This window comes from Rissa tridactyla, chromosome 2 (assembly GCF_028500815.1).
Source record: "Rissa tridactyla isolate bRisTri1 chromosome 2, bRisTri1.patW.cur.20221130, whole genome shotgun sequence".
Lineage (NCBI taxonomy): Eukaryota > Metazoa > Chordata > Aves > Charadriiformes > Laridae > Rissa > Rissa tridactyla.
Window position 1 is genome coordinate 47,340,760 of NC_071467.1, and position 12,901 is coordinate 47,353,660.

The window sequence follows — 12,901 nt, forward strand, 5'->3', positions numbered from 1 at the left end:
TGCAGGTCTCAAGTTTGTAAGCAGATGTAGGGAAGTATTTGGGAGCAGCGTGGAACGTAGTTGTTCTGTGCAATGCGACAAGAGTATGCCACTACCGAATAGCTAATTGTAACTCTGAGAGGATTTTATGACAAAATATATGCTAATGTTTTTTTTATATTGCTTTCTACAGAGAAAGACATTTTGAATCCTTCTATGGCTGCTACCAGAGTTTGTGGGGATCACTGCCCAGATCAGAAATAGAACCTGGAAGATGAGAGAGAAACTCAAGCTTACAACCTTGGAAATGAAGAGATTAGTCTCCAACACAGAGAATTAACTATGAAAAGGATGGGAGCACCATGGTTCTACATCAAAGTATAAAAATCAAAATAGGAAAAGGACAAAAACACATAGTTGGCAGAATAAGTTAACTAAAATAGGAAAATTCATCACATTTAATGGGAGCTCAGCAAGTCTACCAAACACAACGTGCACTGAATGTTGGGCAGATCAGCAGAGTTTCAGAAAATCAAACAACACCTGGAACTGAATCGTGCACTAAATAGGACACTGGACCTATTCTCAGAGATGCTCAACAAGTGTTCTATTAGTATCCGAAGAAATATTATGTCATAAGAGAAACATTGCAGCAGGTACAAGAACAGAAACCCTTAAACCTTAAACATAGGTCCCCGCATTCCAAGTGTGGTGTTCCCAGGAGGCCTGAGGACTTTTTCTGAAGACCACAAAAAATCTAATTAATTCACTCTACATTTGTTATCGTTGGCCAACAACTGATGAAATATCTGGGGATGGGGAGGAGTGTATACATCAAATTATATATCTCAGCCTTAAATGTAGAGAAAACTTACAGGAAATAACCTAAAATTGAATGTATCTTTGCACAGCAAAAGTTCTGCTACTGAAGAAGTATTTTCGGTTTTGAATAACGCCATTTGATCAACACAGAGAATTAGCTATTCATCTGAGACTGATGACTAATCTGCAGAAGGATCATGTATGAAACCAAAGTACACTTTCATGGGAGGCTGTGATACAATAAGGCTTGCATGAAACAGTTCACCAGAAACTGTCAATAGCAGACTTAACAACCAACCTATGATATTTAGGAAGTAAAGTACCTTCAAGCTGTTTTACAGAATGGTTATATAGAAAAACAGGACTAGGCTGAATCAACTAATAAAGAAGAACAATCTTATCCTCACAAAAACAGACATTCAATAATTTTTAGGGTGATCCAGCCACTACAAAAACTTGTTTGCTAACTTTTCCAATATGGCCACGTTGAAAAATACTTTTCTAAATGATTCAGCAGTGTGCTGAATGCAAAAAGTCCTTTGTAAAGATAAAGAAACAGTTATGTAATTATTCTACTTTACTTTAGTCGAGACAAGAAGCTTAGTGAACACTACATTTTCTGCTCCTTAGGGAACATTTCCAATTATATTTCATGCAGAGGAGGAAAATCTGCCTATCACATGGAGCTACTGAGAATTTACTCCTAGCATCTCTTCAGAGAAAGTTCTGCATTAATTACTGATCATCATCCATGAATCCTGCTAAAAAACACAGAAAATAAAACCAGAAACTGTATCTACCACCTCAAGAGATGTAGCTTCAAAATAATTAAGGATCCAACTGAAGAAACAAAGCAACCAAAGAAAGAGAATCAACCAAAAATGATATGCCAAATCTCTGTAAGACATGCAACAACGAAAATGAAGAAAAGAAGGTTAACTTCTAATAGGGCAGGTACGTAAGCATATATGCTATTATTTTTGGGAATAAATGCATATTAGACTGCAAGCAAATTTCCCAGGAAGAAAGAATATTTCTTGCTACACCTCGCCCCCATCCCCACCAAAATCATAATGCAGTAATCACAAGGTAATTCCTAAATGACCTCTCTGCCTGCCGTTGCTTAGGTCTGTCAAACTTTAAAAAGCAACTACAGAAAAGCATTCTGGGGGAAAAAAACGCCCATGGATTTTCCAGGTAGCCAGAAAGAAAGATGTCTTCTTGAGAAAGGGTCAGCTGCTGAGTTTGAAAAACGGTTAGATAAACCAGAAAAATGAAACTATTAAAGAGAAGACAGAGTTCAGAAAAATATCAGTATTACATTAACAAGTACGATATTTATTTTACTCCTACTCACCTAAACCAGATTTTTTTAACCTTTTTAAGTGCTGGCTTGTTTGTTTTCCAGTTGGAGACTTTTGCCCATGTTTCATCTCTTTATCAGAACCATCTGCTTCACCATTTTTAGATTCAGATCCTTAGGAAAAAATAAAACCCCCCAAACATGATACTGATGCACTTGTAGCAACAATCCCCCCAGCACCCCCTACACTGCAAACAAAACAATAACAGGATTTAAAAAAATTTGGCAGCTACTTGCTGAAAGGCAATACACCTTTCTGGTCACAATACGATTCCTCATCATCAGAGGAAATGGAAGTAAAAGCTCAATAAATCAATTAAGTGCTGAAACCTAAAGTTTACTGAACAATGCAGTCAGTAAAAATGTTCACTGATCTAATAAAAATAACATTTTCCTATAATGCCCACGAGATATCTTTAAAAATATTTTAACCTCAAGTTATGGGGCAGTAAAGCAATCTAAAGGTGAAAAAACATTTGTGAAGAAACATTTATAGAAGAGAGATGCCTGGAAATAGAATTGTCAATTTGTGTTAAACATAGACATAGAAATCTCTTAAAATGAAGCAACGTAACCACCAGAACTAAAGGTCAAGGTTATGCTGCAGTGATAAGCATAGTACCAGAAGAAGAAAAGGTAACAAAAGGATCCGAGTATTGCAATGCAGAATCAAGACACAAATTCACATTCACAGAGAAGCTTGCCTTTCCCCCCCCCGCCTCCCCCTTTTTATGGCACTGAATACCAGCATGTGGTCCTCCATTAGAGTTCCAGAGCCAAACAAAATGTTACTTTGCATTCCTTTAAAGCTGCTGCTATTACCAACTGTCATTTCACTGGGTGCCTTCAGTTCTTTATTAAAGAAAAATCTCCATCCTTGAGACATCAGATTTGATAAGGAAATAAAGACATTAAACAAAGCCACCAAGTGGAAATATTATTTCAGCAGCTCCAAATTCTGTATGCTACACCGCTGATTCAGAGGAAGGCTCTGTGACTAGAGCTGATCTTGCAAACGGTCCTTTAGCTATTTACCTGAAGGTGAATCCGACTGCTCATCAGACACCTTTAATGGTGTCAAAACAACACGAGGAACAGTCTTGTTTACCATCATTGAGACTCCATTTCTTCTTTTCTGCTGTTGTCTTAAAGCCTACAAAAATGATAACAAAACATAAAAATGTAACAAAAAATAATGCTTATAAGTGAATTACACGAGACATTTCTCTACCATTAAATTGAATCTCTTAAAATAAGCATAATTTACATAGCTACTGACTTGCCAGACTTCACACTCGTCCCCTTTATGTCATTTTCCTTTAAAATATAAAATCAGGCTTGTGGTTATAAGGAGAAAGAAGATGCACCTTAGATCATTTTCCAATACAGTTTTGACAACAAAGAAGCACGTAACTGTTTGCTCTACCTTAACAGCACATGATAACCCATGGAATGTGAAACTAAGACTTCCAAGTAAAAAAAATGTAAAATAAATGTTTCAAAACCAGAATAAAAATATATATGTCTGCACATCTCTCGCAGGTGCATCCTCTCCAGTATACTGCTCAGTCAATCAAGTTAACACAGAGTGTCATCAGTATGTACAGCATGTAAGGACTACAGTATTGATGCACTCACTCAGCCGTGAGTAGTGCTGCACAAAATCACTGAACATGGCAGGAATCATTTATTTTTGTGAAGGGAATCAGTCCTAATCTTGGAAACCTTGCAGCACTTGGCTACTGTCTGCTTGACTTTGGGCATTAACCTTCAGAACACGAACGTGATGGTGTTCTGGCAAATCTGGGGAAAAATGATACAAGAATAAATCTCTACAAATGGGAGTGCTTTGTGTTTCATAAATGGATTGAATACAGGGTTGATAATGTCATACAAAATATTTAAAGATTAGAAATAGCAAATACCTGCCAGACTGTTTTATATGGAAAATGATATCTGATTCAAAAGATCTTACAACATACAAATATGAATACTTGCCAATTAATATATTTGCAAGCATTAAAATTCTGGAATTAATCAGAATGGGCTGGGCTTAATACAGATCTCTCCTATCCTCCTGTCTATTTTACTCCGATCTTACTGTGCACTCTCTTTTTATAATTGTGATTTGTGTTATGATCTTGGGGGGGGGATTTATTAAAGTAATACTATATCAACAAGGAACATATTTGATATGAATTATCCCTGTAGGTTTATGAGCAAGAATGACCGATGCCTTATAAGGTTTAAGTCTGTAACTTCAATTAATCTGTAATATCTTTCCAAAACGTTCACATAGCTAAATAAATAAAAAAAAAAACCTCTGAAAAAAAAGAAATCGATATCACTCCACTCCTCTAAATAACACACTATACAACATAAGATACACCAAGACACACAAAAGCTATTTCATTGATTAACCCCTTTTATAGTACACTTCTTAAAAGACACATAAGCACTGTACAATAAAAAGCGAAAGAACACTTGAAATCAAACAAAGAGAAGAAGCTGGTCAGATCTGCACTGAACCAAAGAAGCAAGCAGAACGCCATGAGGAACAGCATATAATTCAGACATTTTTGAGACAGAAAATTCATACTGGTATTGAGCAAGAACAGCCACACTTGTGGATGGAAAATTCCAAAATGTTAACATTTCTCAAAAATTCCACAAAATTCCAAAAATGACCCTCAGTGCACAGTCCTGCCAAGCCAAGCGTCAAACCAGGTGATCCTTATTTAATAGTAATACCACTGACACAGTAACAAGTAGTCCACTAAAAGTTAACTTAAAAGACAGCCAACTTCTGTGCTGACAGCATACCAATAGATCCACAACCCAAACTTTATGGTGTTGTGCCCCCCAGTGTGATTTGCCTTATGAAGAGCAAAGAGAAGAAATATCCATCCTCAGTGTCATCCTCCCTACACACTAGAGTAAGAACCCAAATGATGCCCCATGTTCTCCCCCAGTCTCCTCCTCACCTTTCAAGACAATTCCCACCTCTACCAGGGACCATAGCCTTTTTGCCAGCATCCATAAGGAAATACCATTTTAATGATTCATACAGCCACTGTGACAAAGGTAGATTCTTTGTAAAGCCTCACAGTTGATTTTCAATGCTTTAGACTCAACTCCCACGAATGAGAGAAAGTAAGCAGCAACGTATCCACCATCAATGACAGGCAGTAGAGTTTGTACACCTTAGGTGACACATGCGCTGCTGGGGCAAGGGCAGCGGTACTCAATCTTTGTCAGGCGCACCACTTACCTTCTTTCGTGTTACAGGAAGGCCACTTGCAGACCTTAAGCACACGTTCATGCAACTGATCTGGCACTTCCAAGAAGCACGGGCCACCCCATGCTCACGGAGCACTAATGCAAGACAGCACGGCTCATCCCAGCGCTACCCAGACACTCAGAGCCACAAGAACAGGGAACACAGCTGGAAGCAGGCAAACGCTGCTACCGGAACTATTCACTTTGAGGCATAGCCCACTTCTGAGTTACAGGCTAAGAACCTCAACACGTGAGGATCAAGCGCAAACCTTAAAGGCACCACTTCCCTTTGACACACATTTGCGTTTTCCCTAACGTTCATTGTTTCACTGCCAGTCCCTCCCCCATTTCTGATTTCACAACACAAATGATTACCACGCAGGGCTCATAGTTAAATTTGGAAATCAGTCTGTACAGGATGACTCAAGCTGGCAGTAAAGCTACACACGTGGACACCTGAAAGACAGCTTGTAGGATACAAAAAAATAATTAAAACCATGCAGACATCAAAATCTAAGTTCAAAGTTTTAACACAAAGTGCCAATGAATTACGCTGTGCACAGAGAATAGACAAATAATCTTCCCTACGCCTCTCTATCTTTTCATTTGCCAAAGGAAAGCTATGAGGCAGATGAGGAGGGTCCAAAAGTATCAAGTAAATAATCTAACATTTGATTTACAGGGTAAAGAGATGGCTAAGATTTTGCCCAGTCATCCTGTTTAGTGGGACATATTATTCCCAGCTAATCATAACAATTTTGTGTTAAATTCACCCTTGAATTTAAAGCTGCAGGGTCTGAGATTTTGAATAGACAAGTCTTTGCAAGACAACCCTAGGAACAACCCAGCAGAGGGAGACGCCGACTGACGCCTAGTTACTAGTAAAGCCAAACACCAGAAGGAGTTAAGTATAAACCAAGGACACTCTGTGAAGTCTCTGCTGAGAACGAATATATAACTCCTCTACACTTAGCCTGAGGGATATTAATTTTAGGATACAAGACTACTGTGGGCTAAGACAAGAATCTCGTATCCCAAGATTAATTCTACTTAACTGGGAAGTCAATGGGATTACTCAAAGTGAAACATACACCAAACGCTTTGCTATATTGAGCCTTTAGTGCACCAAGCTAATTTAGTGCTTTCCTAGTCACCACGACCAAATAAATCTCTAGTTTTGGCTCTTCTGGTGAAGGGAATAAACACAAAGTAGCTGAGTCAAATTTGTAACTAGCACTAAAGAAAATGAGAAATTTTATAACTGATTTCAAAGAAAAATGGTTCCAGATCTCACTGTGAATACAGTAACAGTAACTAACACACAAACTACATCAGCATCTTTTACCAACACAGCCTTTTGTATCTCATCCATATTTAGAGATATGTAACCTCCTAGCTGGGCTGCCTACAGATCTGCAAGAAAGAGCAGATGATTCTACCAAATGATAAGGTGTCAGTTTTACTATGGAAAGTGAGAGAAACACATATAGCACATATAATAGCTTAAATAAAGTATATTTTTCTTTAACAAGACTCCGTGTTTACATTTCAAATGTATTCGATCACTTTGTGCTAAATGTTTGAGTTAAAAAAGCTGCGAGTTGTAAATTTCTAGAACTGATCACTGTTGAAGTATTCTGTAAAACATTACTACCATCCTATTTGTACAGCACATAAATAAAAAAGGAGAGAAAGAAAATGAAAGGTCATGTGGTATACAAGTTAAACATTAAAAGCTCTCTTAAAATCACCACCAAAATATAGTACTTACATCCAGCCTTTCACAAGCAGATTTGCAAAGGACATCTGTGAATCTCTTGCACATAATGAGTATGGAGAATTCCCAATATTCCCATTCATAAAAATGAACCTGTGACCATCTGTTGAATAACACTGCCACGGACATTATACAGGGCTTGGAATAATTAATTTGTTTAATTCAATTATTTTTATTGCCAAAATCTTTAAGTAACCTATCAATCCATTTTTATCAAAAGAACTCAAAATAACATAAAAAGATGAGTATTAAGAAACACAAACTCTGAAGATAGATGGCAAAAGAAAAACACCATGCAATTAACAGTGATATAATTCCCAGCAGTTCTTTATACAGGGGTGACAAGAGCAAGCCTCCTTCTCTTTTTCGGGGAGTTTATGCCCCTGCCAGAGTGTAGCAATGTGTTGGAGGTTTCATGAATGTCATTATCTGCTCTTTAGAATCATCATTTCATATTCAGTTGATCTTAACACAGGAAAGACTTCACTCATATGACAAAATGGTCGACTCTCTTCAGTAAAAACTAATAAAGTCATCTTTGAAGTAGGAATGAGAGGAAACAATATGAACTAAAAGGTAACTGGGGACAGGGGAAAAATACATCCCCAAAAGAGCACCAGAAGCAAAATGTCAAGCTCTGTGCTCTGATTTTACTGCTGCTCAGGATATTTTTTTATTATTTTTCTTTCCCACATCTTTTCAACTCAGAATGAACAAATGCAGCATACAGATAAACCATTAATGCAGAAAACCACTTTCATTTGAGCTTAAATGCATGACATGCTGAGAATGTTAGAAATTAAGTTATTAACAACAAAGATATGTAACACTTGGCTGCACTAAGCAACATCATCCCAGATTTCTATTTGTTCCATAAATGTCAAGTCTACATTCTGAAACTCATATCATGAAACATAACCTTTGAAATTTCACACATTATGGATCAGAAATGTAAAGCTACGGAATTCTTCCGTTCTGCCATGTGAAAAACACGAGCTGTGATACATGGAGAAAAATCTATCGCACAAAATAAATAACTACTCTACACCATGGTCATGGATCCCAAATTGGCAAAGATGAAACAGATTCATAGTTTATCACTGATTCACTTAAGACAACCATAAAATTCAGTCTTCATCCTCTCTCTCACCCTCATTTTGTTAGTAAAATTAAGACAGCTTTTAATTCCCATGTCTCTACTAAACTAAAATTTCTCAGTGGCAACCTGTTTCACGGACACACAGAGCAGTTAAAATAAAACAGTAAGCACCACAAGTCATGAAGAACAAACGGATTATTGTTTTTAAGATGCTACTAATTGTTATACTAACCATACTTTAAAAGTACTCAGTTATAAGCCTGCAAACGTAACATTAAAACAATAATAAAGACGTCTTATGGAAACAGCTACAAAGTACAAGGTGCCATTTCCAAAGCACAGAGCAAAGTAATTTACTTCCAACCAGACTTGTACACCAAACATAACGGTATTGGTGCCAAGTGTACACAACCGATCATTTGGAGATGAAGAGTAGTGGTGGAACACCAGGCTGGAAGTTTGGAGATGTAAGGTTTATTTTCAAACTCTGCTAGTAACTTCTCAAATAAGCATCTGTTCCTGTCCCATGTCATCCTCCTACCCTGTGACACTTATATCCATATGTGGAACAAAAATAATTTCTTACTGCGTATTTGTTCTTTAGCTCCCAGTAGCAGTCAAGGTCTTTCTGTACAACTGCAGTATACATTAACAACTGAACACATATCCGTATATAAAAAAAAAAGTTAAAGTGCTTGGACATTCAAGATGCAGAGACAGAGAGAACGTGTGTATCTATGTGCGTGTATGTACACTGCAAGCCAGCACTCTCTTCTATAGGTGTGCTACGGTTGCTGCAGATCATGATAGACTGCGAAGTAAACATTTTTGTTGTTTTCCCAACCACAGAAACAAGAGAAGGACAAAAACCATGTGATGTGTTCAACGTCTGTTCTGACTTGCATGTGAATGGGAATGATGATGGCATATGCATCGACTCAGTGACACTCTTTTCCAAAGAGAAGAGTGTTGGTTTTTTGTAAAATTGCTTGTGCAGTATTAAACCAAAAATATCTATCAACTGAAAAGTGCTTTATGGGGAAATCTGTTTCTTGGCACAACAAAGCACATATAGGTAAGGAAACAGTTTGTAGAAAGCAGTTTAAAAATGAACTAAAATAAAGACAGCAATGACAATACAAAATCTTAAAACAGTAACCAACCTTTTCCACTAAGTCAAATTTGCAAACATACTCCGCACAGTGTCCAAAGCATACATTGGGGGCTTCAGGACTAGACTACCGTTCTCCAGATAAAAAAATCCTCTCATATTACCTCTCAGAGAAACAGGTGCACCAATTTATATTGCAGCAACATAAGCAGTTCCACTGTAATGCCTTTCTGCCAGACATCCTGTTTCATCCCTGGTTCTGCCACATGCCCACACACCCTGAGCACACAGCCTTCTGGGGACCTACCCAACAGCTCCTGGAAGTGCATTTGTAGATAACTGCTTGTCAGCATTTTGTAGGAGGCTTCCTAGAGCTCTGAAGAGTTGTGGGCTGTTCCAACTCCTGTCCTTCCCGGAAAAGGCCAACCATTTCTAGCATGCACTTCAAAATCAAGGCATGATTCATTTTCACCTGGGTATCATTTCATGTTATAAACTATTCAAATCAAAAGCTGTTCTCTTCATAAGGCCCAAAAGACGATATTCACTTAGAAACCCACTGCTACTATACGGAAAAATCAAGTAACATCCTTTGAAAAGTTTGACTGCTATGCACAGAGCAAGCAAAATGGGACTCTCTTCTCCAGTGATGGTATTTGTCATTAATACGGTAGCAACAAACCATCCATCTTAAATAGTTGCTCAGGTAACTTAAAGAAAAACATCATCAGACAAGTACAATGCTTAGAGCTAGGCCACTATCATCAGCTTGATCGTCTGAGACTTGGGACAAGTCACTGCATCTACAGAACAGAATAAAGAGCGCACTTTCAACCTGCATTTGGGAACATTCCACTACATAGCAGTGGTAGATTTAACCAAAGGTAATTTTCACACCAGGATATGTTTTAAGTGGGGGACACTGTCCTACAGTGATGTAGAGGGGTAACTCAACACGGTACTGTTCTAAAGTTGCTTTAAAATTCTTCTTTTCTCAGAGCAAGAAATTCTGGAAAACACATTTATTAAAACAGAAACATGCAGGAGAGCTGCAAAAAAGCATGCTATGCAAACAACCCCAGAGGAAAAACAAACAAGCAGAATGCCCCAGCAACTGGGAGCTAGTTATTAAAAATGGTACGAAAAGAATACAGGGATTGTGTGGATTCCTGTCCCTTTCTCTCCATCACAGGTAAGGGCTGAAGACCAGAAGAAAGTCCCATAAACTTGCGTCTTACCAAAGCACTTGTTGAGCAGCTGGTACCTGCTGCCCATGCATAGGGACCTTTAGAGGGACATACCGTGCAGCCTGCCTTCGGGCAATGCATGTACTCCCTGAAGAGCTCCTGCTGGAACTCTTGCTCTTGCAGCTTCTTTTCCCCATTATGCAGTCTCCCTGCCATAGTTTCTCTGTCCTCTTCCCTAGACTTGTCTTGACAATCAGAAAATCAGTTTAGTTTATCATCTTCGAACTTCCATTTTCCTGAATGCATTTTGTAAATTCCACTGTCCCTTCCCATGTCTCTCTAGAAGTCAAAAAGCAACATGTTTTCCTTGTTTTCCATTTGTTGACAGGAAAATTTGTCAAGAATCATCACTTATGTTGCCAGACATCAGATCAAATGCTTCAGCTAGGGAGCCAGAATTCTCCAACTGTGGCCTTGGTAAATTTGTAGCATCTGAAATGAAACATAGGAAAATGGTTAACAGAAACCCTGAGAAACTGCAGCAAACTCTCTATACTGAGGAATTCAGTACAAAAAATACCTCTCAGTTCACAGTGGATTTTCAGAGCCTTTCAGGAAGACACCCTGTGCTCAAATTCTAAGTGATAAGGACATAGTCATAATGAACTCCTCTGTCACCTTTGTTTCTGTGGGGGCAAGGAAGGGAAAGGAGGGCAGGCAAACGTATCAGGGTTGTATCAGAACATGTGAGTGAATAGTTGCTCAAATGAGTCAAAGGACAGACACCACAGACAGACTCATACTGGTTTACTTTCTACGGAGAGCAAAAATGCTTCAAGATAACCTGCATCTGGCTGTAGTCAAGGAAAGAAGTCCTAACAGAATGCGTGTGGAGGGAGCAAGACTGGTGAGTTTGCTCTTGTTCTTCTCTCAAAGCAAGATAAGCAGTATGCCTGAGCTGAAGACAGGAAAGCAAAACCACACCAGCAACAAGGGAGATCAGGATTCTACCTTCAGTGCCAACCTAGGCACTTGGACACCTGTGTCCTTAAAAAACAAACAAATGAAGAAATCTGGATAAACTATCCTGTGAATTTGGGTAAATCAGGGCTAAATTACACTGTTCACCATTCTGTTCTGAAATTTAGTCTCGTGTTGCTTCAGGTTGTAGGGTGGTTTCTAATAATAATTACAGTTGTGCTAGAAAACTCAGCCTGAAGTGTTATTTGGAACTGTACAGGTCTAATGTCCTATAATTCAGAAGCAACATGTGAGCCAAACCATAATTTCCCCATAGCTGTCTTACTGCTTGGGGTCTGACAACATCCATTGGAAAAAAAGGTGTGGAGTTGCTACTTCTACTATGAGAACAAATCATACAGATGGGTGCCTTCCTTCTCAATAAAAATCTGCATCTACCCACCTTATGAATAAAATAGTGGCACACATATGAACCCAGCCACCAAGCATGCAGACAAAGCCCAAAGTTAAGAAAAACAAAACAAACCAGCGGCAGTAACATACCTTGTGTAGATTCCCTTAATTCCTGAGCTTCTCTCCTCCCAAACCCACTTGGCTGCTGTCTCTGGAGTTTCTGTCTCTACAAAGAGATCTGGATGCCCAGCACAGTCTCAGACATGTCCTGGTCTGTATTCAGATCCTGAGTCTGAATGGAGTATCCTTCTCTTCTCCCAACAGAAAATTTATGGGTACCCTTCTTGGTGCTGATTCCAAAGTGCCAAAAGTGAGGCAGGATTTTCTTCCACGTCTGGGAGCTCTACTATCATCCCAGACATCGTTATAGTGCATCTTCAAGTTCTTTATCCTCTCTTGGTACTGCCCCAGGAAACAACTGGTACACTGATGGACAAGGTGCTCTTATACTTGGCTATCAGAGTCCAACAGACACTAACACCACCTCAATGTCCTGGATATTCACACATGCTCAGTGTTACCTACGTGAGGCCAGTTTGCAGGTATGATCGTTTCTTCTGAGAAATGTTCCAAGAACATCTTGATAGATACAGACAGATCTGTACATAGCGAAGACTTCCAAAAAAAGTATCACCTCAAGTCAATGGAACAGAAACTGGACCATAGAGGAGCATGGTAGATACTATGGCATGACTTGATGTCCGTACTTGAGTTAGCCTTGTCCAGAGCAAGAACAATTCACACAGTAGTGTGACCATGTACCACTGCTAGCAGATGCAGATGTAGTTCAGTACTTTCCCAGGAAGAGGTCCTTACATGGGTCTGCATGCCAAAACTCTTGAGTGTGAAA

At 38.8% G+C, this 12,901-nt stretch overlaps 1 protein-coding gene across 1 annotated transcript in view; it reads right to left on the bottom strand.

Moving 5' to 3' along the window:
* ASXL3 (ASXL transcriptional regulator 3) overlaps positions 1–12,901 on the bottom strand; it is a 137,198-nt gene that overhangs the window by 45,801 nt on the left and 78,496 nt on the right. Inside the window, exons 8-9 of the mRNA XM_054189564.1 lie at positions 3,200–3,317; positions 2,159–2,278 (exon numbers count right to left, since the gene is read on the bottom strand). Of these exons, the coding sequence (XP_054045539.1) occupies positions 2,159–2,278; positions 3,200–3,317 (238 nt within the window). The remainder of the gene's footprint in view (positions 1–2,158; positions 2,279–3,199; positions 3,318–12,901) is intronic.